Here is a 25,254-nt window from a genome sequence, read left to right as displayed (position 1 = left end):
AGAGTTGGGCAGAGCCTTAACGTTCATCCAGTGTAACCCCTTGGCCGTGTCCCCAGCTTTCTTGATGGTGGCTTGTTCCAAAGTGCGTTCCAGGCGACGGTGGCGCCATGGGTCACTACCAGGCCCGCCACAAAGGGTGTGCCGTCAGGGGAATTGGGGAAATGCTGGGTGAAACCATCCTCCCCCGCAAGACACCCCCAGAGCCTCGAGTAGGCTCCTGTGCACTGGGAATCTCCCAGAAGAGGAGGAGAGTTTGGGGTATTTCTCAAGCTTATTTGACCTCGGGACACTTTTCCCCCAGAGTGTCCCATGGGACCAACGTTTTGGTGCGCGTACTCCTCGGCCCACCGTGCCATCTGCGGTGTCTGGGTTCCCACCCGTGACAGGGGGAACAGCCCTCTCACCACAGCCCATTCCACACTGTAGAAAAAGCAGAGACTGGCAGAAAGGTCTTCCTTCTTTCGAGGTGAAATCTTCCTCCCTGTGACATCCCGTGGGCCTGGATCTGTGCCCTGGGCCGCAGGTACCCATCTGCTCTCTCTCCCCAGAACAGCCATCTCTGGCGGGAAGCTGACACATACCCCGCCTCCTCCCTGAACACTTCCAGCCCCTTGCAGGCTCCTCCCTACACCTGTAGTGCGAGGCCAGGGGCCCAAACCCTCCGCCTCCCCCGAGACCGGCTGTCCGTACCTGGCTCCCAGGGTTCAGTGGGGCCAGGATGATGTAGTTGGGGTCAGTGGAGGCGGTGGCGCGGGACAGCGCGGGCAGGGTGTGCTGGCCCCCGCGCTTGGCCACCTCTGTGTAGCGCTCCCAGCCCCCGAGGAGCAGCCCCTCGGAACTGTCACACACCAAGTGGCAGCTGTGGCGCTGTTCAGGCCGCGCCTGGGCCCCGTGGGTGCAGTTCTTCTCCCGCTTATTGGGGGGGGACTGGAGGTCGTGCGTCGACTTGCAGGAGGCCCGCCGCAGGACCCCGCCGTCTGGCCCCGGCTTGACCTGGGGGACCATGCGCCACACGAGCAGGATGATCTCACTGGAGCAGTTCCTACAGTTGGGGGGTGGGGTGGGGAGGGGGGCGGGGGTGACACAAAGAAGTTGAGTTTGGGGAAAGTCAGCCAGGGCAGGGGCCTACGGGGCAGAGAAGAAGGGTGGGGGAGGGGAGAGAAGCCCCCAGTAGTCGGGCAGGAAGGGAGGTGAGGGGCCATCTCAAGCTGAGACAGCAAAAGTGTTCCTTAGATCAGTCAACTCTAGCTGACTGGCAGTGGCTGAGAAGGACCCTGAGGCCAAGGCCAGGTTAACCAAGAGTACCAGACCCTACTAGTGATGTCGGCCACGGGCAGAGTCTAAGCAAGGAGGAGCGAGCAAGCCACCTCTGTGCAACCCCACGTCCAGTCATTCTAGAAGTATACCTAAAATGGTCATGAGAGTTTCACTCCAGCGGGCCAAAACTTAGGGGACCCAAACATTCTAAAGAATAATTTTTCAAGTATGCACTTGAAACATTTGCAACATCTACACATCCTTTAAAAACAACAGGCTTAGCTCTGAAGTCACAGAAATAATGAGCTGGAGTAGAAAGGGCCACCCTGGAGCCGCAACAGGAACCGTAGGGTCTGTTTGAGAGCATCTTGGCCGCTGTTCGCTCCAGGCAATCCAAAATTGCTCTGAGCCTGAACCTTCCATTTGCAGGCCAAGACACTGAGTCCCTGAGGAGCAGAGTGAATTGCTCACAGCTGCGCCGAGGAGGGGAGGGTGAGGCCTTGTGCCCAAGGCAGGGGGCAGGGGGCAGCTGTGCCATTAGCCTGAGGCCCAAAGCCTCCCCGCCTCCTCCCCACCCCGCCCCCCCCGCCCCTGCCCCTGTCACCGGATCTCATGGGCCAGCTCCACGCATTTCCAGTGCTCCACGGGCCTCTCATTCAGCTGCAGCACCGTGTCCAGCTGCTGCAGCCCTGCCCGCTCGGCTGGACCTCCTGCAGGGACAGAGAAAAGCCACCCAAGGGCTCCCGTGGAGCTCAGGACACTGTCCAGGGGCCTACAGTCATGGCTTCCACAGTGACCTCACAAGGGGCACACTGCCCTGCCCCTCTGTTCCCTCATCTGCGAAATGCGGGGCCGACCTTGGTGGCCCTCAGGGTCCTTGAAGGGAGGCACCCCTTCACCCTCAGCTCCTCTGCCTGCTCACTCTTCAGCTATCCGTCCTTCCAGCCAGGTCCCACCTCACTCTCCCCAGGGCCTCCCACCCCCTAGAGAATCCTTCCTTGTTGCCAGGCTCACACACTTCATTCATTCCTTCAACACCGTTCACTGAGCGCCAGTCCTATGCCCGTCCCCATGCAGGCACAGGGGGGCAGGGGGATGGGGGAACACCCAGATCACCAAGCCCTGGCTTCTCCTCCACGATAAGGAGAAGTCTTTGTGAAAAATAGGGAGGGGAATGCCTATTTTTAAGTGCTAATCAGGCTTGGAATAGAATAAAATACCCATTCCCAATGAGGTCCATAAATGACTCTCATTTTCCCATGCAACCCTTACTGAAAATGTAGGTTTAGTTCCTGTTAACATGATTGGGAAACAACATAGAAAAAAAATATATTTTCATTTTGATAAAAACAAAAAAAAATGTGGATATATTTTCATAAACCTCCGTTTCATCTGTGGTCATTTAAAAATATTATTCTTTTGTTTTGAAAAACCAGGACACTGCTCCAGTTTGGGGCTCCCCTTCCAGATCCCACATGAAGCCAGGCACATGGCAGGCAAGTGGGGCTGGCATCCGCCGAGATGCTCACTTACCAGAATCCACAGCCTGGACTCGAACCGGAGAGTCACAGCAGATGGTGAAGCCAAAGCCATCCTTCCCCCTCGGGATGGTGATCTAGGACAGAGCCCTGCGCCGTTACTCCCAGAAGCCACAAGGCAGCTGCCTCTGCTCCAGGGTCGGGAAGCCCACAGGCCCTGCCCCAGAGCCATCCTCCTCTCCAAGGGAGCTAGAGCCAAGAAGGAGGCTGGCCAGCCCTTGCTGTCCCTATCTTGGCCCAGGCATCTTAAGCACTGGGTTGTGGGCCAAGCAGGAAGGCTGGGAGCTCAGGAGGTAAATCCAGGCTGATGCAGAAGGGCTCAGCACGGACAGAGCCTTGGAAGGGTAAGCCTCGTCTTCCTCAGACCCCACAGACACATGGGCCAGTCCAAAGAGCCCCCTGGACCTGCCCGCCTCCACCTTGCCTGTGATCCACTGACTCTTGGTCTCTTGCTTCTTCCTCCCAGGGGTTCACAGAGCATCGGCCCAGGGCTGGCCCTGCGCTGAGGGCCCACAGACAAAACCCACCTGGGTGCTGCCTTCCCAGAGCACAGGGGAGGGAAGACAGGGACGCACATAAAACCTCTGGACGAGGGCCAGGGAACAAGTGCTAGGTTCTCAGGGCAGTCCATCGCTGGGGCCTCAAGGCATCCAGTGAAGACTCCCAGGGGAGAGGGCACATAAGGGCACAGACAGGCCTCCTGGCAAAACCTGAACTAGCCACTGATCTCACAGTGCCTGCTGCATGGCAGATCCACAACCCTACTTCCAGAAGTCCCCTGAAAGGGCCCTGCCACCTGGATCTCTTTTCAAAGCAACACACAATTATCAAGCTCCTAGCATGCATGCCAGGTTCTGCTGAGGTATGGAGGCATGAGGGCTTGATCTCTGGCTCCTCGAGGGCCACAAGAATCTGCAGATCTCTCCAAAGCAAAGGAGCACTGTACTAGAGTGCCCTGGAGCGAAGTACGAGAACTGAGTTGGGAACAGTTCTTTGTGTTTGACTTTGGATGGCAGGCTGGGTGCACGGCAGGAACTGAGCAAGTGCTTCGCGAGGACAGCCCAGCACCGTCCCATCCGCAGCAGGAAACTATTAGGGTACAGTGCCGTCTGCTGGCTCGGTTCAGTTCAGCCTTGCTACGTGGCCCCTCTGTGCACTGCCCATTTGGCTGTGGGTGGGGTACAGGAGGCCCAGACCCTGCCTGCCCAACGAGTGATTCCAGGCTGCTCAGAGGAGGTGTGTGAAAGTGACAGGCCTAAGGGAGGAAAAGTCAGAAGAAGGGTTCACTGGGGTCCCAAGAGAGTCCCTAGGAGAAGTGGACATGGAGGGGGCCCTGGTGAGGCACAAGGGAGGGTGTCCCAGGCAAGTTGAGGAAGAAGCCAGCTCAGCAAGCTGGAAAAGGTCAAGGGCCAGAGGCCTTGTCAGGAGACTCCGGTCTCCTTCCTTTAGGGGCTGTCTCTTCAAGGCTAGGTGCCTGGCATTCACCTACCAGCTGTCCCAGAGGCCAGGCATAAGGAAGGGGAGGGCCGGGGGACCCAGGGTGACCAAGGCCCTTGGAGGCTGTCGGGGAGGTCCCTGAGGCTCTGCTTCCCACCAGCCCTGGGCCTGGATTCAAAGCGAGTTTGTAAAACAGGAAATCTGACAGACAAGGGGAAGGGGGAGGGGGCAGGAAAATACCCTGTTCCCATAAGAATTCTGGGAAAACATGCGGCTAAGACAGGAAGAGAAAAAAATGGAAAGAAAGAAAGAAAAACAAACTGTGGAGTGAGTGTGGAAAGCCCAGGCTGAGACTGAGGGAAGCTGTCAGGAGCCTGGTCCACTCTGTGCGACCAGTGAGGACTTCATGCGGCCTCTTAACCCACCCTCAGCCCAGGCAGAAGGTGGGATTCCAGAGGCTTTCTAGACCTTTCTAGACCCCGTCCTACCCCAGCAAGGGCCACAGCCCCCCTGCCTGGGATGCCGGCTCTGCAAACAGGACTTAGCGCCCATGGGCTCAGGGCTAGCAGTTTGGGGACTGGCCCCCAGAGTTGAATCTGGAGAGAAGAAATATACTCCTGCAAAAACAGTTTCCCCCTCCCACATCCTGGTCCCCTCGTCCAGGTGGGACTGTGGGCCCAAGCCCCTTCTGCCTTCCAAGGCACCAGCCTCAGTAAGAAGAACCAGCCCAGACAACAGTCCAAGTCAGCTGGGGGCTGGGAAGGAAGGGAAGAGGAAAGGGTGCCAGGAAGCAAGGTCCCCTCCTGGCTCTGTGTGAGGGGTGGGACCTCATAAAGGAAGCAGAATTACGATCTGTCCATCACTAGACTCACTGCATTGAGAGGAGAGTGCCCAAAGAACTGGATCATCGCTGCCGCCCTGAGGGGAATGCAGGACTGGCTTTAATATGCCCATTTCACAGAGAAGGAAGCCGAGGCCTAAAGAGAGGAAGTGGCAGCCCCCAGCTCTCAGCCCTCCTCCGTGACCCGGGGCATCAGGGTTAGGAGGTAAGGGGAGCAGCCTGGCCCAGACTCTGAGATCTCGGCAGCTCCTGGCAGAGGCTGTCCTTCCTGGGGGTGGTCCCTGCTCTTTCCTGTCCAGGGCAGGGACTGTCACCGCTCCCAGATTTCACCCAGGCCGGCATCTCACCTCTGCCCTCCTGCCTGCTTTCTGCTCCTCTGTCATGTCTAGGCTTCCATCCCCATCCCTAACTGAACATGTCCTATATGTACATCCCAGGCCTTGCAGCAGGTACTTTGTACACAGCATTCCGTGTCCCGCAGAGCACCATCACTGGACATTACCATCCCTACTCCACTGACGAGGATACTGAGGCTCACAGAGGTCTAGTAACATGCTCAAATGCCACAGCTAAAGAAGGGCAAAAAGCTGGTGCTCAAAACCCTGGGCTGGTTCCTAGCATAGGATCTGTCTTGAACTTCAGTCCCAGAGCCCCAAGCCCCGCCCGCACTCATGCCCAGCTCCGCTCTGACAGCCTGCGTGCCTGTCTTCTGGCCCACAGGCCCAAGGTGACCAAACACTTCACCTCCTAAACAGCGCCCTCCGCCCCACCACCCTACACCCAGCTGCTGGTGTCATGGGAGCTGTTCTGCTGGGCTCCAGGAGGGCCGGGAGGACGGGAGGGGCCCTGAGAGCTGGGAAGGATGCCAGGGAGAACAGGTGGGTCCCAGGGTGCTAGGGTCCAATGGTGGCAAGCCAAGGTGCAGGAGGCCACTCTGGGCATCTCCCTAGACCCTAAGACTGCCTGTCTGCAGGAGTCAGGACCCACATTTCAGTCTGGCCATTACAAGACACAGAGGGGCTTTCCTATACTTTTAAAATCAGAACCATTCCTGAGCTCCCATCAGCTTGGACAGTCCCCAAATCTGGACATCCCTTGCCTTCACCCTCCCTTACCCCCTTCCTTGTTTATAAGAAAAAGTGCCCAACACAGTTCCAGAAAAGCCTTGAGGCCACGGGATCATCACTCCCACCCTGCCCCACATCCCAGAACTGGAGGCTGAGAGGCAGAGCCCTCTCTATGAGGATGGGCTCTGGAGGCACCTCAAGGCACGGCAGCTACCAGGGAGGAAATCATGTGTACGCACATATACACGGAAACATCCCATCTCACAAAGAAGTGCATGCCAACACATGTGAACACACAGAGTCACACACATACAGTGCAGGGCAAGGCATTCCTGTCCCATCAGAAGTAGGGAATACTCGTGAAAGTATAAAGTTAGGAAAAACACAAAACCCAGCTGCTCAGCCACTTCCAATCTCAGGCTTGAGATGCTTTTCTGAAACCCACATTGCCCCCAGATTAAAAAAAAACAAAACAAAACAGAGAATCAACTAGATAACCTCACCAAGGACACCACCATGTCCGTGGTTAGGATGATGCAGAGCTGGGCCTGGTCTGCCCCTAGAGAGGGGCCATAGGTAAAGGGTGGACCTTGGGGCCAGCTCCGGCCTCTATCCTCCCCCCAGATTGAAATTAACCTACAAGGAGCAGGAAGAGGCAAGGAAGGCCTCGTGGGGAGAGAAGTCCTGCTCAGGTGAGCCCCCAGCCCCGACCCCCAGTGACAGCCCGGGCACCCCTAAAGGGCCAAGCACCCACCTGACGGTAGCGGCGCTCCGAGCACACCTTGCAGAGCCCATTGAAGCGGTTCATGGCTGCGGGTCCTGTCTCGGCTGCCGCCCCATGAAATCCCAGCTCTCCCCCCGGCAGCGGGAGCCCGCACTGCGCCCCGTCAGCCTGGCATGACCGCCCTGGGAAGCCCGCCCCGCAGAAGAATGGCAGGAAATCACCTCTCACCTCCCCAAGCCCTGTCTGTGCTGTGTGCCTCTGCACGATAAGCCCGAAGGCTTCCTGAAACCTCAGAATGACAAGGAAGAGGGAGAGTTTTATATTAAAATTCCTGTCAACTAGTTAGTATTCCCCCAGCCCCGGCGGGGAGAGGGCGCCTTTGTTCTGGCTGCATTCTCCGCCATGGGCCACTTTGTGATTCCAGTGTTCTCACAAACACCCCTGGCTGAAAGAGAACCCAGGCAGAAAACACGGCCCCCTCTATAACAACGCCACCGCCCCCCGCAAATCCCAGCGTCCCCGGTAGCAAATCCAGAGGACTAACACCATCTAAAGGATCCACGGACACCTTAGGGGGTTGCACTCACAGTCACCCCATCTCAAAACGGAGAACATGAAACATGTGGGTCTGAGAACAGCCTGCCATTCACAAGCTACTTAAAAGTCAGTTTCTTTAGCCAGGCAACAGCATTAGGCATCTGATGACATGCAGACCACAAAGGCTAATCAGGAAGGGAATTCCAATCACCAGATGACCCAGCCTCCTCATTCTACCCTTCAAGAAGCTGGGGACCACAATGGTTAAGGTCACATAGCAGAGTACGCAGAGCTGGGACCAGAACCCCAGTCTTGTTCCCTGCCTTGTAGAGCGGTACCTGGTGAGCCCAGCGCCCCTTATACCCACCTCACCATCCCTGGGGAAACCCACAGCCACTCCTGTCCTTGAGGCCAGAGAGTGGCCCTCGGTACAGCCCAGCTTTGGTTGCTATGACAGTGGGCAGGTCACGCAGGTTTCTGGGACTCCATCACCCCATGTGCACCATGGGGAAGTTTAGTAGGACCTCTGGGGGCTCTCCCTCAGTCCAACTAAGTCACCTTCTGACAAGCACCCCCACTGTGCTGGGTCCCATGGACATCTCTGAGTGTGTAAGCCCAGGAAAATCAAATGGGCCTCAGAAGAGTGTGCCCACGGGTCAGGGCCTGTGTGCAGATCCAGAATGAAGCCGCCCGGAAACTTGCAGTGTTGATGTCCATGTCATGTCACTCCCACAATCACCAGGGCTCTCTAGTCACTGTCCTCCCTGTGCTCAGGAAGTAGAGAGAGAGGGAGGAAGGTATTTGCAGCAACTCCAGTGAAGCTAGAAGGTTTTTTAAAAGATATATTTCTTTATTTGAGAGAGAGCAAGAAGGGGGAGGGGCAGAGGGAGACAAAGAGAGAGAATCTCAACCAGGCTCCACGCTGAGGGTGGAGCCCGATGCGGGGCTTGATCCCACGACCCCAAGATCATGACCTGAGCCGAAATCATGAGTTCGATGCTTAACCGACTGAGCCACCCAGGTGCCCTTGAAGCTAGAAGATTTTAAGCTTCAAATGAAGCCACAGAATACAGTAACTAGCAAGTTATTTTAATAACTTAATAACGGTGCTATCCAACAGGGTAGTGACAAGACATGTGCAACGTGAATTTGAATTAATTCAAGTGAAATAAAATGAAAAAGTCAGGTCTTCCGTCACGCTAACCACATTTCAAGGGCTCAAGAGCTAGTGGCTAGTGACTACCACATTGCACAGGGCGGACAACGTCGACTTGCTCATGGCTATATCCCAGCACCCAGCACAGGGTCTGGCCCCTGAGAATGTTCAATCAACAGTGAGTGAGTGAGTGAGTGAGTGAGTGAGTGAACGAACGAATGGAGTAAATGAAAGAGAAAACATTTTGTAGGATATAATACACCTCTATGGAAGATATTATCAGGGGAAACAGCACCACCGTATCTTCCCAAGTAGGCCGCGTGCAGGAGGCAGTGTGGCTCAGGGTACTCAGGAGAGTGACCTAACCTCTCTGAACCTGACCTCTGTGAGATGGGGAAGTAAGGACCGCCACAGAGAAGGGAGTGAGGGTTAAAGTGGGGAATAGCAGCACTTGGCACAGAGGGGCGTCTCAGTCAGGGGCAGTTTGCTTCTCCCTCTCTTAGTTGTTAGAGAAAACCAGGTCCCGCAAAGAGACGGAATGAACTTGGGGGAATGCCCCCAAATCCCTTTGTGAAGGTTCCTCTCTTGATTCAAAGCCCTAGTGGAGTAAGAGCCCATGGGTCTCAGGTTCAGCCTCATGGCTGCTCCCTGACCTCAAGCAGGCCTAAGCGGAGGGTGATTCGGCCACAGTGCCAGGGGAAGCAAGCGGTCCGAGGGGGCCTGGGGGGAAGGGGAGAGTTGGATTCAAGAGACTGAAGGTCAGTAAGATCCATCCCCAGGGGCCGGGGCCTGGCTCTCTCACCACTGCTGCCGTAACCATGAGTAAACTGAGAAAAGCATAAGAAATAACCCCTAAAAAATGCATGACTTGCTGAATTTCCAAGCTCCAAGTGAACCTGAGTCTCGGGCCCCAAATGCAGTCCTGTTTAGGGGTCTCCTGGGCCAACGGACGGACCAGGAGCAAGTTAGAGCCCAGGGCAGGGCCCAGGCCTGTGAGTCCCGCCCAGGCCTGTCCCCACCTACCTTGAATTCCTCCCCATTCTCAGTGTCCCCACCTCCTGGCGTTCTCAGCAGCGGGTCTGTAAGATGACAGAGCAGAGTCAAAAAGTTTCTGTTGGCACATAAGAGTCCATTCCAGAGACCACCCAGAGGACGAGGTCAGGATGCCGGGCCCATGTGGTCACTGCCGGCCTCCAAGATGTGGGGGTGCCTGAGCTCAGGCTCAGCAGGGTATCAGGAGCCAGGTCTGTGTGTGAGAAGGACAGAACAGAAGGGAACACAGAATCCGAGACCTGAGCCTCAGGACTCATGGCAGGGCCCACTTGCCCTACCTTTCGAGGTGGACTCCCCAAGGCCAGCAAGGCAACCTGGGGCGGATCCTGACATCACAGAGGAGCCAGGCAGGAAGCTCCTGAAACCCAGACCTCCATAAGCTAGAGTGGAGAGATCTGAACCACATAGGGTCAGGCCTATAATCCTCTCCGAGGAAAGTCCAACCACAAAAACAAGGTGTTGTGGGCAAATGCTGCCTGCAGCCTGCATTCCAGCAGGTGCTCATGAGAAGCCCCTGGACCCCGACCTGACTGCAGCGAGGGGTGACAGATGCCACAAAACACAGGGGCAATGCTACTCCTCAGGAAGGGAGGGAAGGGGGAAGGCAAGGGGGTGGGTGGAGCAGCGCATCTGGGCAGAAGCCGAAGGCGGGGCGCACCCACCTCTCAGGGCCCGCAGCCGCCGCCTGGCCACCTTCAGGTGCTTGGTCCGGCCCAGGTCTTCCCCCAGAAGGTAGTACCAGCCGCTGATTTCCTGTCACAAGGGAAGGCGTGACATGCTCAGACAGAGGCAGAGGACACAGGTCAGGCAGCTACCAGCCCCCCCTCAAAAAGCAGCCCCTGGAGAGCCTCCCTCAAGAGCATCATCTCTGCAGAGACAGACCCTTCAGCTGCCCTCCCCCAGAGGGAGCTGCCATGCCTACACCTCCAGGAAGCTTTCCCTGATGCTCCAGGCAGAGCTGCTCATCCTCTCTGCTGAGTTCCCACAGCCTGTTGTCCCTGGAGAACAACGGTCTGCTTACATGCCTGCCTCCCCACTGGGCTGTGCATAGGCTCTCCGATGGGCCTAGCACTGTGCCTGGTATACAGTAGGAGCCCAATGAATGTTGACAGAACAGAAGGGAGGGAGTGAAAGAGGGATGGAGAGGCCAGAAGGTGGGCATCCTAAGGCTCCTGAGCAGTCCCCATGCAGGGAGCATCTCCCAAGAGGGAATGAAGCCAGCACCGCAGGCCAGAGAAGCTATTTGGGACCTACATGCAGGATAAAGGGTCCTCACCACCTATCCCAGACTTCACTTCCAGAACACAAAGTGGCAGGCCACCTGGCAACTCCATGCAGAGGCCACCAGGACATCTCTAGGGGTGTGTGTGAAAGGAGTGTCTCCACCTCCCCTGCTCAAAAGCCTCCAGTTTGGGGCCGGGGTGGGGGGGGAATGCAAAGGTGGATAAGGAACTGGCTACCCAGAGGGAGGGGTCTCTGGATTCCAGAGTCCTCACTCAGCCTAAAGGAAAGTTCCATAGAGGATGGTGCTGCTCACTCCATCCCTGAGCACTTGCTAGACCCAAAAACACGAGACCTGGTAGATAATGTCAAGAGGATGAGAACCACCTAGCCCTCCTCCTCCGGGGCAAGCCCAAGAGTGCTCAGAACTCCGGGGGATCTGCCAGCGTCCTGGTGTGCCAGACACCAGGCCCAGAGCCCCCTGGAAGGCCTAGGGGCTGCCTGACAACTGATCTCTGACAAGCACAAACCCAGGAAGAAGACCCAAAGCCTTGGTCACTCGGACGATAAACAGTGTTGTTCTTCAGGTCGTGAAGCATGCGAGACAGAAGCTCCACCCAAGGGCTTCCAGACAAAGGCCTCTGCCCGTGCTAGCCCTGGCCTTGGTGGGATGATCCTGCCAGAAGCGTCCCCGGGACCCACCTTGTCCGGAGTCAGGAGGGACTTCACCCCAAAGCTCATGCAGCCAATGAGTCCACGCTGTCTGGGAGAACAACAGAGGCTTGAGTCAGCACCTTCTCGCCGGGCTCTATGGGGAGGCCAATTATCCCGTGCAACATAGGTTTGCCTGATTCACTGCGGTTTACAAAGCACTTTGACCCGCGTTGTCTCATTTGATCCTTCCAACTTTGTGAGTTAGGCTGGAGAGGGCTAAGTCTCCCCATTTCATGGAGGAAAAGGCTGAGGCTCAGAGTTGGTCCCCTTCCCAAGGTCACAAACCGGGTTAGTAGTAAGGTCCTTGGGAAAGCCATGCACCCTAGATTGGAAAACAGTTCTCCCTCTACCAACCACAGAAGCTTAGGGCTACCCATAGGCTTTGGGGATTTTTTCTTTCTTTTCTTTTTTTTTTTTAGTAGAATTAACATACTGGGTTATATTAGTTTCAGGTGTACAGTATAATGATTCAACAACTCTACATTTCTCAGTGCTCCTCAAGATAGGGTACTGTCTCCCCTCCCTTGCCCTCACCTCTCCTCTGGCAACCAGTTTGTTCTCTGTACTTAAGAGTCTGGGTTTTTTGTTTGTCCTTTTTTTCCCTTCTTCTTCTTTATTTGCTCATTTGTATTGTCTCTTAATTCCACATAGGAGTGAAATCATACGGTATTTGTCTTTCGCTGCCTGATTTATTTCACTCAGCATTAACTGTTCTAGTACTAGGGAGATCTGAAGAGGCAGGCCCCGCAGGGAATTTCAGCACCCATATCAGTGGGTTGATGCTCAACTGAAAAGTTGTGGGACCTCAAGTTCAAGAAGCTCTTCTCAGGTACAGGCAGGACCTTCGCAGTTCCTGGACGGGTTCAGATCAAAGTCCCAATCAACACAAAAGTTGTTGAGACTCACTGGACCTGGACAAGTAGGCATGAGCCAGAGTCAGGACTTGGCGGGGAGCGGGGGGGGGGGGGTGTCACACTGTGGCAAGAGGCTGAGTTCAGTCGGGTCCCCCGTGACTAAGAGTAATTCAAAGTTCCGGAAGACTGATCACCATTGAGTCCCAGCGTCTAATCTGGGACTGACTGATACAAGGCAGCTTTCAGTAAGGATGGCATGGGCTAATGTTAATGAAATTCAAAAAAATAATCTTGTCACTGGGAGAGAAAAGGAAGTAGTTTACAAATTTGTAGTTTAATGAGAAAGACACCCACGAAAATATTAACAGTAGTTGTCTCCGGTAGGTGGGATTCGAGGGGTTTTTGTTTTCTTCTTTGGGTTTTCAGTGTTTTCAAGTGTTCACAGGGAACAAGCACTACTTTTGTAATCAGAAAAGAAAAACAGTATTTATATCTTTATATTTGCAAATACTTCTATTCTACCATATCTTTCTCTATCTTAGCACTAGAGTCGCTTTTTCATTTTTCTATTGTCCTCTTTCTTAGCGCATCCCCAACTCAGACCGCCCCAGAGACTGGTTTAATAGCTGTTAACCAAGAAACAGCATGAGTATTTAGACGGAAGCATAATCCTTCAGTATCTGAGGGACCCACATAGAGGAGAGATTGAGCAAATACTGTAGAAGACACAAGAGCAAAGCCAAAGATGGAATGAGCCGCCCACACGGGTAGTGAACACCCTAGAGGTGTGCCTCCCCAGAACCTGGTCCAGGGCGGCCTGAGTGAGGCCAGGGGCTCTAGCTGAGGGTGCACCACAGGACCCTCTGAAGAGCCCACCCAAATCCTGTGCCCCAGAGCCTGCCCCTGGGGACCGGACACAGTAAGTCCGAGGTGGGATCCAGACCTGTGAGTCTAGAGAAAGCTATGCCAGGACTCCTGCAGGGCACCCGCCTGTGCCTGCCCCAGTCAAGGACCAGTGGACCAGGTCTCTGTAAATAAATATTGTTTGCATTCTCCGGAAAGAGTGGCAGCTTACCACCTGACGGTCCCAAGCAAAACAAAACTGGCTTCTCATAGGCAGCCAAGTCAAGTGAGGGGCGGGGCTGCCGAGCACTAGAGACTGATCCTCGGAACTGGTGCCCCCGCCCCTCAGAGGCACACTCTGCACCTGACAGTGCCTCCCCACCTCCTGTCACTCGGCTACTCCCCCTGCTCCCTCCCCTGCCCTCATTTCCTGTGGCCTGGGCACTCCGGCTCCCCCTCTTCCTTGCCCCCTCCCATCAGACAAGGCCATATTAATAATCTACCCAAAGAGGGGTGCCTGGGTGGCTCAGTCGTTAAGCGTCTCAGGTCATGATCCCAGGGTCCTGGGATACAGCCCCGCATCAGGCTCCCTGCTCTGCGGGAAGCCTGCTTCTCCCTCTCCCACTCCCCCTGCTTGTGTTCCCTCTTTCGCTGTGTTTCTCTCTGTCAAATAAATAAAATCTTTAAAAAAAAAAAAAAATCTACCCAAAGAGAACAGTGCGCTCACCCCCAGTAAAGAGACCCTTCCACATCCATCTCCCCAGCCCACCCCCAGGAACAACACTCCTCCCTCCTGGGAAGTGGCCAGCCACAGTGACCATCACGAGCGGCAGACCCTGGTCTGAGTTGCCATTCCAGAAAAGCCTTGTCAAGACTTCGCCAAAGTCCTTACCACCAATTTGATTCTATTTTTCAACACCTTCAAGGGCAACCCGGCTGGTACCCAGGTGCTCACACTTCCTTGTTGCACACTTTTCCTATCACACCGGGTATGGCTCTAACTTTCTAAATCTCCAAGCAGGATGCTTTAGCTGTAATAAAGGCTGCCTCTCCCCGCTGCTCTTCAATAAGTGGAATTTTCATTCCCTGGGGCTTAGAGAATGCTAAATGGTTAATAGCCCACATGAGCTTTGCTTCCTGCTAAGGGGCCTCCAATGATTTCATGCTAATTCAGGCCAAGTAAATTGTCACAATTAATGTCCATAAGCAGGAAACGCTCTCTAAGTGTTCTTCAATTAGCTACTCCTTAAGCCTGCTTTTGAAAAATCTTTGGAGGAAGAAAGACTTCTTTTACACATAATCTGAGTACCCGGCAGGCAATGTACCGGTCGGTCAGCCTATAAACTTGGAAACTAGTGCTTACCCTGGAGGCTGCCTGAGAATTGCACAAGCACAAAGTCTCAGGGGCCAAGCCTTGGTGACTTCTCAATGCTAAACCCTGAGCTCAGGGCTCCGCGCTCAGTGAAGGCTTGACAAATGCAGGAACCCATCATGCCCGTGGTGGGTTGGCAGGCCCTGGGCAAGGAGCCGCAGCATTAAGGAAAGCAGACGGATTTGCAGGAATGTAAATAGCAATCCAAGAGAGCGATACAAGGGATATCACTGACAGGGCGAGATTGACAGACAGATGGACAGTGTAGGCAACAAACGCTGAAAGCTCTGGGAGGGCTGAGATGCCGGAAGAGGGCCTGAAGAGCTAAGCCAGAGAGAGGAAAAGGAAGAGCACTGCGGGCAGAGGGAACAGCCAGTACAAAGACTCAGAGGTAAGGCTTCATGGAACACTCGTGGCGAAGAGTACTGGGCTCGGTTACCTTTTGAGCAGAGGGTAAGAGACCCACTGCAAAATGAAAATGCATTCTTTTCAGGGAACTTTCAGAAGAAAATGCATTCTTCTCAGGGGCCTTAAACTATTTCTGCTGCAGGGTTACAGCATTTAATCTCCATTTATTTTTACTTTGATGGCTTAAATTGAACACATATTTTTCCATTTGTTTTTTTTTTTTTTTCTTTCCCTGTGTTGGGTCACAAGCTTTCTAACAAAGATGGCACTGTGCTTCGCACTGAGGTCCCGTTTGGAAAGTAGATCAAAGGCGAGAGAAGACTTGGAATGCCCAGGACAGGGTATGACACACAGCAAGCAGACTCTCCATAAATGTTCCTACTCTTCGCATAAAAGATTATGTGTTTCAAGCTATGTGTGTTTTGTTCTTTTTTTAGCGTGGGGTGTGACCTTACAATCCTAAGACTGTTCTCTGGCCACAGGTTCTGAAAGTGCTATCATTGATACTAGAAGCTTCAGTGGGGCCTTCACCGTATCATCAAACAAAACTTTTAAATAGCTGAGTTCCATAGTCAAAGATATTAAGGAGTGACTCTTAATTGTCAAGCATGATAATGGCGTTGTGGTTGTCTTTTTAAGCCATCTTTTAGAGAGATATATAGAGAGGAGATGAGATGATGTCTGGGACTGGCTTTAAGATAATCCACTGGAGGAGGGAGGGGAGAATGCGTGGGGGCATGGAGGGAATAAAATTGGCCATATAGCTGATGGATGAAGCTGGACTATGAATATATGAGGGCTTATTATATGACATCTTCTACCTTTACGGTATGTTTGAAAATTTTTTTTTTTTTTTTGCTTTTTTTGTTTGAAAATTTCTTGAAAATTCACAGAACCCGAAAGCTGAAAGAAATCTTAGCATCTCTCCTGCATTTCACAGTTGAAACTGAAGCCTGGAGTGGGGAAGAGACTTACCTAAGGTCTCGTAGCAACGTTGGCGTTAAGCCAAATCTCCTGCCCTGAGGCCTGGTTCCCCTCAGCACCCACTCTGTCACCACGGTGAGGTGACATCCCCCAGCGTTTCCCCCAGAACGTCTTTGTAGACCACCTTGTCCCCCTAAGACGAGTTTACAGCCATCACTGGAAGGATCGTGAGAAGTCATGAAACAGAGGCTTCCCTTTTATCTCCTATCAGTTACAAAATGTAACTGCCACACATTCACCTGGATGATTTACGTAAAACCACATCTGTTTCTGTTGGGAAACAGCCCAGAGGAAGCAGCCCAGGCCCCAAGGAACAAGGGTACTGACACAGTGCGTCACAGAAGGAGTATAGCTTTGGAGTCATTTATTGCCTGCATGAGGACAGTCAACTCCCAGGCTGCCTGGATTTGAATCCTGTTTCCACCACCTCCTAGCTGCATTAGCTCAGGCAAGTTACTTAACCTCTCTGTGCCTCTGTGTCCTCACCTGCCAGAGAGCGACAGCCCTATTACCTACTTACACAGCGTTGTGAGGATTAAATTAGACAATGCATGGAATATGCTATGCAAGGTCCACACACAGTGGACATTCAGGGTTTAATAACCTCACGCAAGTTCCTTCACCTTTATAAGCCTCGGTTTCTTCTTCTCCGAAGGGAGGGACAGTAATAATTCCTACATCGTCCCAAGGTTGCTTATGAGGATGAAATGAAATAATGTATGTAACGGGCCTGGCACAGAGAAGAGTTCAGTAAATGTTTGTTTCCTTCCTCCTGTACTGGTCTTTGATGTTGCTAAGCTGCATGTCCGTCCTTTGGAGAAGCACAACGCGAAGTGAGAGCGTTCCGCAGGGCGGAAGTTTCCTGCAATTGCTCCGTCGGCCTCCCCCGGCTCCGAGGCCTTCTGGCTCGGAGAGGGATCGACACTACGTGTCCCTGCGTGGCGCTGGCGGCCTCGGAGGGGCCACCTGCTCCAAAGCAGGCCTGCCTGAGCCTGCTCTGTCCCTCTTGAGCTTTGGATCGGGACTGTGACCACGAGCTCCACTGTGCTGGGTTTAATAAGGAATCTCACTTTCCCAAAATAGGCAACAAGTGGAGACACAGCCTCCGTCGCACTGCCCCGCAGGGTGCTGACTCACTTTCCCCCCTGGCCTCACTTTCTTTTGCAAAACCCGTGAACTGCCCTCTGCTGGGCTCGCCCTGGTCTCACAGGAGGGCAGACCTCTGTGGCGGGTCCCAGCGCAGCGCATGCCTCTAGCACCTGCCCCCCTCCTTGCCTCCGTCCCGTGGGCTCCCCAGACGCCCTCCGTCTCTCTGGCACTCCTCTTCGGGCTTCTTCAGGCTTTCCTGCCAAGACGGGATTCTGACCCTTGAGGCTTGTCACCCACTGTCATCCTAGGCAGTCTACCCTCCTTCACCCACCGCCTTGGTCATGGCTCCCACGTCCGTACCTTGGCACAGAGCTCTCTCTCCCTCTGGGCTCTGTGTCAGCAAGGCACCCCTACACAGCTCCCATCCGACTGCTCTCCAGCCCCTCCTTCTCGGGGGACCCAAAGCTGGTTCCCTTCCCCTCCAGGGCATGCTGGTTTGGTTGGGGACACCACCTGATACCCAGGAATGACCCCTGACTTCACCCGCCGCTCTCACAGCCAAACCACCACTAAGTACCATTAATCTAATCTCCTAAATCTGTCCTAGGTCTGCCTCCCTCCTCTCCATCCCTAAAGCATCTCTCTCACCGATCACTGCAACGATCTCCTAGCTCCTCCCCAGCCTTCCAAAGCCCTACCAGGATGATAGATCTAGAACACGCGTCTGCCTCTCCCCTGCTCAACACCCCTCAGTATCTCTTCACCGCCAGCTTCCCAAACACCAAGCTGACGGCATGAGGTTCCCCTGAGAACTTATATAAATGTAGCTCCCTCAGCCCTGCCCATGAAGATCGGACTGAATCCATCTGACATGGCACCTGGGAATCTATGTTCTCTGCAAGCATCCCAGGGATTCTGATGCAATTCCAGGGCTGAGAACCACTGGCCTTAGGAGGCAGCCCACGCTCCAAAGAACACCTACAGAATCATCTGATTTGGCTTACACCAACCTCTTCATCTTATCTCTAGCTGGCCCCTACTTTGTACTTGACCCTCCTGCAATGCCAAGGAGTTTGGAGACCCCTCCCCACTTCTGCCCTGCCCTGCCCTCTATACTCTGCTGGTTCTTTCTTCTGTCCTTTTGCTTGCACCCCAGGAAGCAGTATAGTGTTGAGAGTGAAAATCTGGGGTCTAACTGCCTGGATTCCCATCCCGGCTCTACTGCCTACTGACCATGTGACCTTGGGCAAGTGACTCCCTTTCTTACCCTCCATTTCCTCTTCTGAAAACTTAGGCAAAAACATACTCCTCTTAAGAGTTATGAATTAAATGAGATAATGCACTGTCAACCCCTGGCTTGTGGTCAACACCCAGTAAATGGTTGCTTATTATCAATGTGATGTCCTCCTTCTCACCCACACCCCCAAGTCCCTATCAGTGATCTTCTCGAGAGCAGGAGAGTCTCTGATTGACCCCATGTGTCCCCAGCATCTAGACCAATGTTGTCACATTGGTACCCAGGAAATGGCAGCTGAATGAATCAGGTCTACAGCACCATAAGTTCCATGAGAAAAAGTAAATGCTCCATTAAAAGAAATATTCTTCCTTATGAATAAGGCTCAATTTTAAAAAGCATACCAGCTATAAAATTTAAGATACTAAAAAGCATTCAACCCCAAAATATTTTCCCAGTCCTAAGCTGGTAAACGGAGCGGATTTTCATTCACTGAGGCACTTTTCCAATTACCACTTGGTTCTATGATGGCTTGACAAATGTATGGCCACAGGGTCCCCCAGATTCCTTCGGCTGCCCCAGGTGAATGAGCCCCTGCTGCTCACAACTCAGTGAGCAGTCCAGTTGCTCTTACCCCCTCTGCTGAGCAGCCGATTCTCCCCCTCACCCAGCACTCCTCCCCTGTGCTGGACTAAACCCCATGCTAAGGACCACATCTGGCCACCCGTGTCCCGCGCAGCATGCAAGACCAGCCTGTTTGGCTATTCCCACATAAAACCTCTGCACCTCCCACGCTGCCTCCTCATGGCAGCCTGAGCCCAGCATGCATATTCCTGCCTCTTGCCTTTGCTCATGCAAAACCTTCTCTCCTTGTCTTATTCTTGATCTCTGCCCCAAGTTCACAATCCCATTTCTTCCAGGAAGCCTTCCTTGATCACCCCGGCCCACAAAGAACTTCCCTCTTCCCATACTTACTGTCCTTATTACTCATTCAGTCTTTTATCCATTCAAACAATATTTACAGAACATCTATGTGCTAGGCATTGGGTACAGTGATGACTAAAAAAGAAATGGGCCTATTTTTCTAGGAGCTTCTACTCCTGTGGAACTGAGCGTGTGTATATTGTTACTGTAATCGGTGTCTAGGCAGCACCTGGTGTCCCTTCCTACAAGTGGGCATCTTGAGAGCAGAAGCCACAGGCAGGCTGGCTGGCGTCCCCGGGGGCCAAAGCAATGCCTTGTTGATACCAAGGGCATAGCAAATGCTACCTGATAACACGGTCCTCCACACTGTCTGGAGCGATGGGGACTCAGGCTAGTGGCGGCCTCTCAGATTTAGTGTTTCCACTACTACTCATTCATCCCACAGGCTTTAACTGGTGCCTGCTGGCCGCCTGGCTGCCCCCTGGGGGCCGAGAACAGGCTCTCCCCTCCAGCTCAGTGCTTCCCCTCACCTGGAGTCACCCGCCCTATTCCACACAGTGACCAGAAGGCGCTTCTGTTCATCTTCCTCTTGGATGAGACTGCAAAGCAAACCAGACGGTCAGAGTGTTAGTAGGGCCAAGCTCCAGGCTGGACCCACAGAGTTCATCACAATTGCAAAATTTAGAAATAACCTAACAACCATAAGGAGCTGGTTAAAGAAACTCAAGCACCAATAGGGTGGGAGGTGAGTATTCACATACATAAAAGAGTTTCAATTACTTTGTTCAGGACAAAAGGGAGGTTACCACATAATATTACAGAACAATTCCATTTTTGTAAACACCTACACACAGACAGACATACACACCCACACAAATCAAAGACCTGAAAAGAAATAAGCCGAGACATGTCATAAGTAGTAGGGCTCGAGGGGTTTTCTCTTTTCTTCTCTTTGCTAATCTGTTTTTCTACAATAAGCAAATTAGTTTGAAAAAAAACAAAGTGTTCTTAATTTTCAGTAACAGAATACCAAATGGCCATTTCCTTCCCATTGGCCCCAGAGTTCAGAGTGGGGGGGGAATAATAATAATAATTAATAATAATAATAACAAACAGCTGACATCGCATTACACGGTTTCATTCACAGGTCAGTTCTCCGAGGTCAGTATTCTCATCAGCCCATTTTACAACGATGGAAGCTGAGGCCCGGGGTGGTTAGCAAGTTTTACAAGGTGGGGGGAATCCCTCAGCTTGGAAAATCTCTTCTACTGAAAGAGAAGGCTTGGCCCGAGGCCCTGTGGGAAAATGCCTCCTCGTCAGGGGCTGCCAGCCTCAGGCTGGGCATTTTGGTTGTGAGAACCAGCCAAGTGACACCTTATCACTGTGGACCTCGCTGCCGGGCAGGGTGCCAGGGATGCAAGGACACAAGTGAACGAGAAAACACAGACATCCTTTAGAAGTCACTGTTTTTCTGCTTAGATCTACTTCTAGATTTGGCAAACGGAGCTGGTTCCAGATAAACACTCCTTCCCTCTCCCCTCGAGGGCACCAGACTCTTACAAGAAGAAGTGCTCACGGAAGACCGGCTCTCTGCAGTCTGGGACGGTCTGCGTCTTCTGGCGACGCAGTCGATTATCTTCAGGGATCAAAGAAATCTTGAATTGGAGAAAAGGAAGCATGAGATGATGGCTTGTGGCTCCGGAATCACCGAAGCCCAGCAGCTGACTGCCCAGCCCCCAGGTGAAAGGCCTCCCCGGTGTCCTTCAAACCAGCCTCTGGAGAGGACAGACTGCAGTCCTCAGTCAGAGGCCGGGAGACAAACAGAAGCCCCCGCCGAGGCGCTAGAATCAGATGCGGGGCCGGGGGGCCAGGAGGCCGGGAGAAGGCCCCACAGTGGGTGCCACCACCAAGGTAGCCACAGGCCCAGCCGTAGATGGGGTGTACTTCAGCCATCTCTGGTCTTCCTCTCAGCACTGGCCTCTCTCCTAAGTTCCCCGCAGCTGCTCGGTGCTCCCTTCACCAGAGGCTCCCTCTGCCAAGGCCCCAAATCCATGTTCTCGCCCTTGAGCTGCTCCTCCCCCGCCTCTGCTCCTGCCCAAGTCCTCACCCACAGGGGCCTATGACCAGCCTGGGGGCTTTGGGAGAGAAGAGAGGGGTGCATCCCAGCTGCCACACTCTGGCCTTTGGTTCTGGCTGGAAGTAGGCCCTCTGCCCTGTGGGGCCTCTGTCTTCACTGCAATGGCCCCACTCAGATGGATCTTCTAGGCCTCAGAGACACTCTCTCCCCTCCACCACCCAAACCTGGCCATCTTGCTTCTGGTTTTGCCAGGGAGAGGGGTGAGAATATTGCTTTTCATGAGAGGGCTTGGGATCATCTGTGGATTTCTGTCACCCACACGTTCACAGTGCTCACCTGTGTGGATGACCAAGATCACCCACAAGATTCCCGCTCTTGCAGGAAGCCTCAGGGACCAAGCTGGGCTAAGGGAAGGGCCTATCCTAGCTCAGCACCTCATCACTGGATCTAATAAATGCCTAATGACCAAATAATGAGGTGGTCCCTGCCACCTCGAGTGGCCCCAAGCCCACAGATGTGCTGAGACCTTGGGACACAGTCTAGTGACATGGCCCCTCATCACCCCCACCCACACACCTCCCTACCTCCAGCTCATCATATACCTTCACGTAGGGATCACAGATGCCAGGCTCTCTGCTCATCAGGCCTTTGCCTTCTATAACTAAAGAGAGAATGGAAATGTTGGAGTGGGTGCCTGGGCAGGAAGGATTATCATTAGCCCCTAATGTGCGTAACAGCCATTGGCTATTAAGCCCCTCTGGTCTAGTCCATTCCCACCATCTCCCACACACAGGCGGCACCCTCACTGAGACATTGCAGGGCGCATTCGATTCCTTGAAACTTACAGCTGAAAGAACATCAAATTTATCGAGTTTAACCCCTCTTTTAATGGGAAAGATGAGACTGTAGGGGGACCCAGAGATAGTAAGAAACGTACCCAAAGTCACAGAGCAATCAGAGCGATGGGTAAGCCAGAGCTGGGTTTGAATCCCTATCTCCTGACTCCCAGTCCGGGGCTCCCTCCTCCACCCGAGTCCACCTCCTGGGACGGAGGGGCCAGGCTGGAGAACTTACCCTGCCCCGTCGGCTGCACTGGGACTGTGGGACGGTATGGCAGAGCAGGCAGAAGCCTGGGTCCAGAGACGGGCCCGGGGCCCTGGGGCCACAGACCCGCACAAATACCAGCTCCGGCACTTACTAGACGGGACAGTATGAGTAAGTGGCTTCGTCTCTCTGCCACTGAATTCGCTATTTTTCAATGGAGGAGTGATCGTAATGGGTCAGGGATCACGACACCCACTTCACATGAAGGTGTGCTGGCTGAATGAGATGATGTGTCTAAAGTGCTGAGGAGAGGGCCTGGCAAGCACGTAATTGCTGAAAGAAGGTTTGCTAGAGAAAAAATAATAAAGGCAAGGGATAGGTGGCAGGTGAGGCGCAGGCCTGATCCTGAATGTTAGCATTTGCCTGCAGTCTGTAGAAATCAGACAGAAGCGGAGCCTCTTTGCTCTTTTCTTTTCTGTTCAGTGGGGATTGAGGCCTAGGGTTTGGCTTGGACGGGGCTCCTGTAGTCTGAGGCATGAAGCCTGTGAAGCCAAAGGGGAGAGAGAACAGGCTGGAAGGGATGAAGAGCCCTACAACTGGGGTGAAGCCAAAGCAAACCATGCAGGACAAATGAAGTGGTGGAGGCCAAGATGCATTTTGCAAAATCTGTTTGCACAGCTGGAGTCAGGCTCTGGCCCGCAAAGAACCCTCCTCTGCTGGTCCTTGGGAACGTCACCTTGGGCCCCCCAAGGCCAGGACCGGAGGACCCCAGGCGCCTGCTGGTCTATGCTGCCTGGTGTCCTAGCTACCAGTCCTGTGTGCGTCCTTCCTCTTGAGGGCGTGGTCACGGGGGGGGGCAGGTTCCCGGCCTGAGGAAACCCCGGGTCTCCCTGCCCACCCTCCCCCTGCCCGAGCAGGTGCGGCAGACATGGTTCCTGCCCCACTGCATTCCGGGACAGCCCAGAGTGACGCAGCGTAGTCAGGGCTGTGTGAAGGACACAGAGGAGGAAGCAACATACTCAGGTAGGTCAGGGGGGTGATTCCTGAAGGGGGTAAAAAATGAAGCAAAGTGAGCCTTCCTTCCTGAGCCTTAATGATGATGAAGGCAGGCACATTTCTCGCAAAATCAGAGGGAGGGAGAGTTATTTTTCAAAAGGAATTCAAAAAGAAGGCAGGCGACTCCAGGCACAAGAGACAGTGGGGTGCAGAGGCTCAGAGGCATGAGCAAGGGGGTGCATGTAACTGGACAGAAAAGGGAGTACAGAAGGGCGCCTGGGTGGCTCAGTCGTTAAGTGTCTGCCTTCGGCTCTGGTCGTGATCCCAGGGTCCTGGGATCGAGCCCCACATTGGGCTCCCTGCTCGGTGGGAAGCCTGCTTCTCCCTCTCCCACCCCCCCTGCTTGTGTTCCCTCTCTGTCTCTCTCTGTCAAATAAATAAAATCTTTTTTTAAAAAAGGGGGGGGCGCGCCTGGGTTGCTCAGTCGGTTAAGCGACTGCCTTCGGCTCAGGTCATGATCCTGGAGTCCCAGGATCGAGTCCGCATCGGGCTCCCTGCTCAGTGGGGAGTCTGCTTCTTCCTCTGACCCTCCCCCCTCTCGTACACTCTCTCTCTCACTCTCTCTCTCTCTCAAATAAATAAAATCTTTAAAAAAAAGAAAAGAGGGGGGAGTGCAGGGAGACTTTAACAGCAAGGGCCACACAGGCTGGAGAGATAGGCAGGGCCTGCTGGGCTAAACAGAAGAGTCCAGGCAGCAAAGACCACGATAGAAGCTCAGTAACTACGTGTGTGCTGGGTGGAAGGACAAACAAATGGATAAATGGACAGGTAAAGTGTAAAATCCTCTGGGTGGCCCATGGGAACCTTCACCGCCTGGCCCCATACTCACTGTGGAGCAGCAGAACCCGGTCCTGGGCATCGATTGACAGCTTCAGCTGACCTAAGGAGACAACAACAGAAGCAACTTCACCTCATCTTTTGTTGGGTGAAAGATGGGGTAGCAGTGATGGGAATGCTCTTTTGTTCATGTGAAGTGATTCAAATATCCATGGGGTCTCTGAGTTGGGAGGGAGCTCGGAAGCCACTTAGTTCAGCCTCCTCATAACATCAGGAGTCCCTTCTGTAATACCTCCAGCAGTGGCTCTCCACCCTGGGCTTATACCCCTCTGGTGATGCAGAGCTCACTACTTTACAAGGCAGCCCAGGTTAATGCTGGGGAGCTCTCTCTGTTGGACAGTTGGAAAAGTTGTTGCATCCACATCAAGACAAGCCCAGATTGGAGAGTTAAGGATCCTGGGTCTTGGTCAGCAGTCCTTGGGGGTCAGGGGGTCAAGGGGGAGGTCAGGGCAAGTCCTCCACTGTGACAGACAGCTAGTTGTGTTCTGGAAAGGCAATAACAACACAAGGGCAGGGAACAAATGATTTGGGGGAAAAGCAAAAGAAAAGAGATCAGGGGGCGCCTGGGTGGCTCAGTTGGTTAAGCGACTGCCTTCGGCTCAGGTCATGATCCTGGAGTCCCGGGATCGAGTTCCGCATCGGGCTCCCTGCTCGGCAGGGAGTCTGCTTCTCCCTCTGACCCTCCTCCCTCTCATGCTCTCTGTCTCTCATTCTCTCTGTCTCAAATAAATAAATAAAATCTTTAAAAAAAAAAAAGAAAAGAGATCAGGTGTGGGCAGAGAGATCCTTCGAAGTCAGTGCTACCACCCTCCATCATTGCACAGAACCCTGATCTCCCTAAAGAAAAACCGACCACTGGCCATGCTATGTGTGGTCCGAGAACCACCAGCACCAGAAGCATCTGGATGATAGCTAGAAATGCAGAATTGCAGGCCCCCGCCCCAGGCATACTGAATCAGAATCTGCACTTTAACCAGATCCCCAGGG

At 53.6% G+C, this 25,254-nt stretch overlaps 1 protein-coding gene across 7 annotated transcripts in view; it reads right to left on the bottom strand.

Moving 5' to 3' along the window:
* Positions 1–25,254, bottom strand: part of RGS3 (regulator of G protein signaling 3) — a 117,541-nt gene that overhangs the window by 77,688 nt on the left and 14,599 nt on the right. For 4 of the 7 annotated variants that reach the window (XM_064579320.1, XM_064579321.1, XM_045882986.3 and 1 more), the window contains 10 exons: positions 24,260–24,310; positions 21,933–21,991; positions 20,814–20,908; positions 19,784–19,852; positions 11,534–11,594; positions 10,273–10,363; positions 9,581–9,636; positions 2,791–2,872; positions 1,862–1,967; positions 691–1,042 (listed from right to left, as the gene is read on the bottom strand). In XM_064579320.1, coding sequence (XP_064435390.1) covers positions 691–1,042; positions 1,862–1,967; positions 2,791–2,872; positions 9,581–9,636; positions 10,273–10,363; positions 11,534–11,594; positions 19,784–19,852; positions 20,814–20,908; positions 21,933–21,991; positions 24,260–24,310 — 1,022 coding nt within the window. Of the gene's footprint in view, positions 1–690; positions 1,043–1,861; positions 1,968–2,790; positions 2,873–6,894; positions 7,055–9,580; positions 9,637–10,272; positions 10,364–11,533; positions 11,595–19,783; positions 19,853–20,813; positions 20,909–21,932; positions 21,992–24,259; positions 24,311–25,254 lie in introns of those variants that run through there. The other 3 variants (XM_045882980.2, XM_045882982.3, XM_064579322.1) reach the window with 2 other exon arrangements.

The sequence above is a fragment of the Mirounga angustirostris genome, unplaced genomic scaffold, assembly GCF_029215605.1.
Source record: "Mirounga angustirostris isolate CCGP_5_RB_7025 unplaced genomic scaffold, mMirAng1.0.hap1 SCAF_15, whole genome shotgun sequence".
Lineage (NCBI taxonomy): Eukaryota > Metazoa > Chordata > Mammalia > Carnivora > Phocidae > Mirounga > Mirounga angustirostris.
The sequence above is the reverse complement of the archived record's forward strand: the minus strand, read 5'-3'. Positions and strand labels throughout refer to the sequence as shown.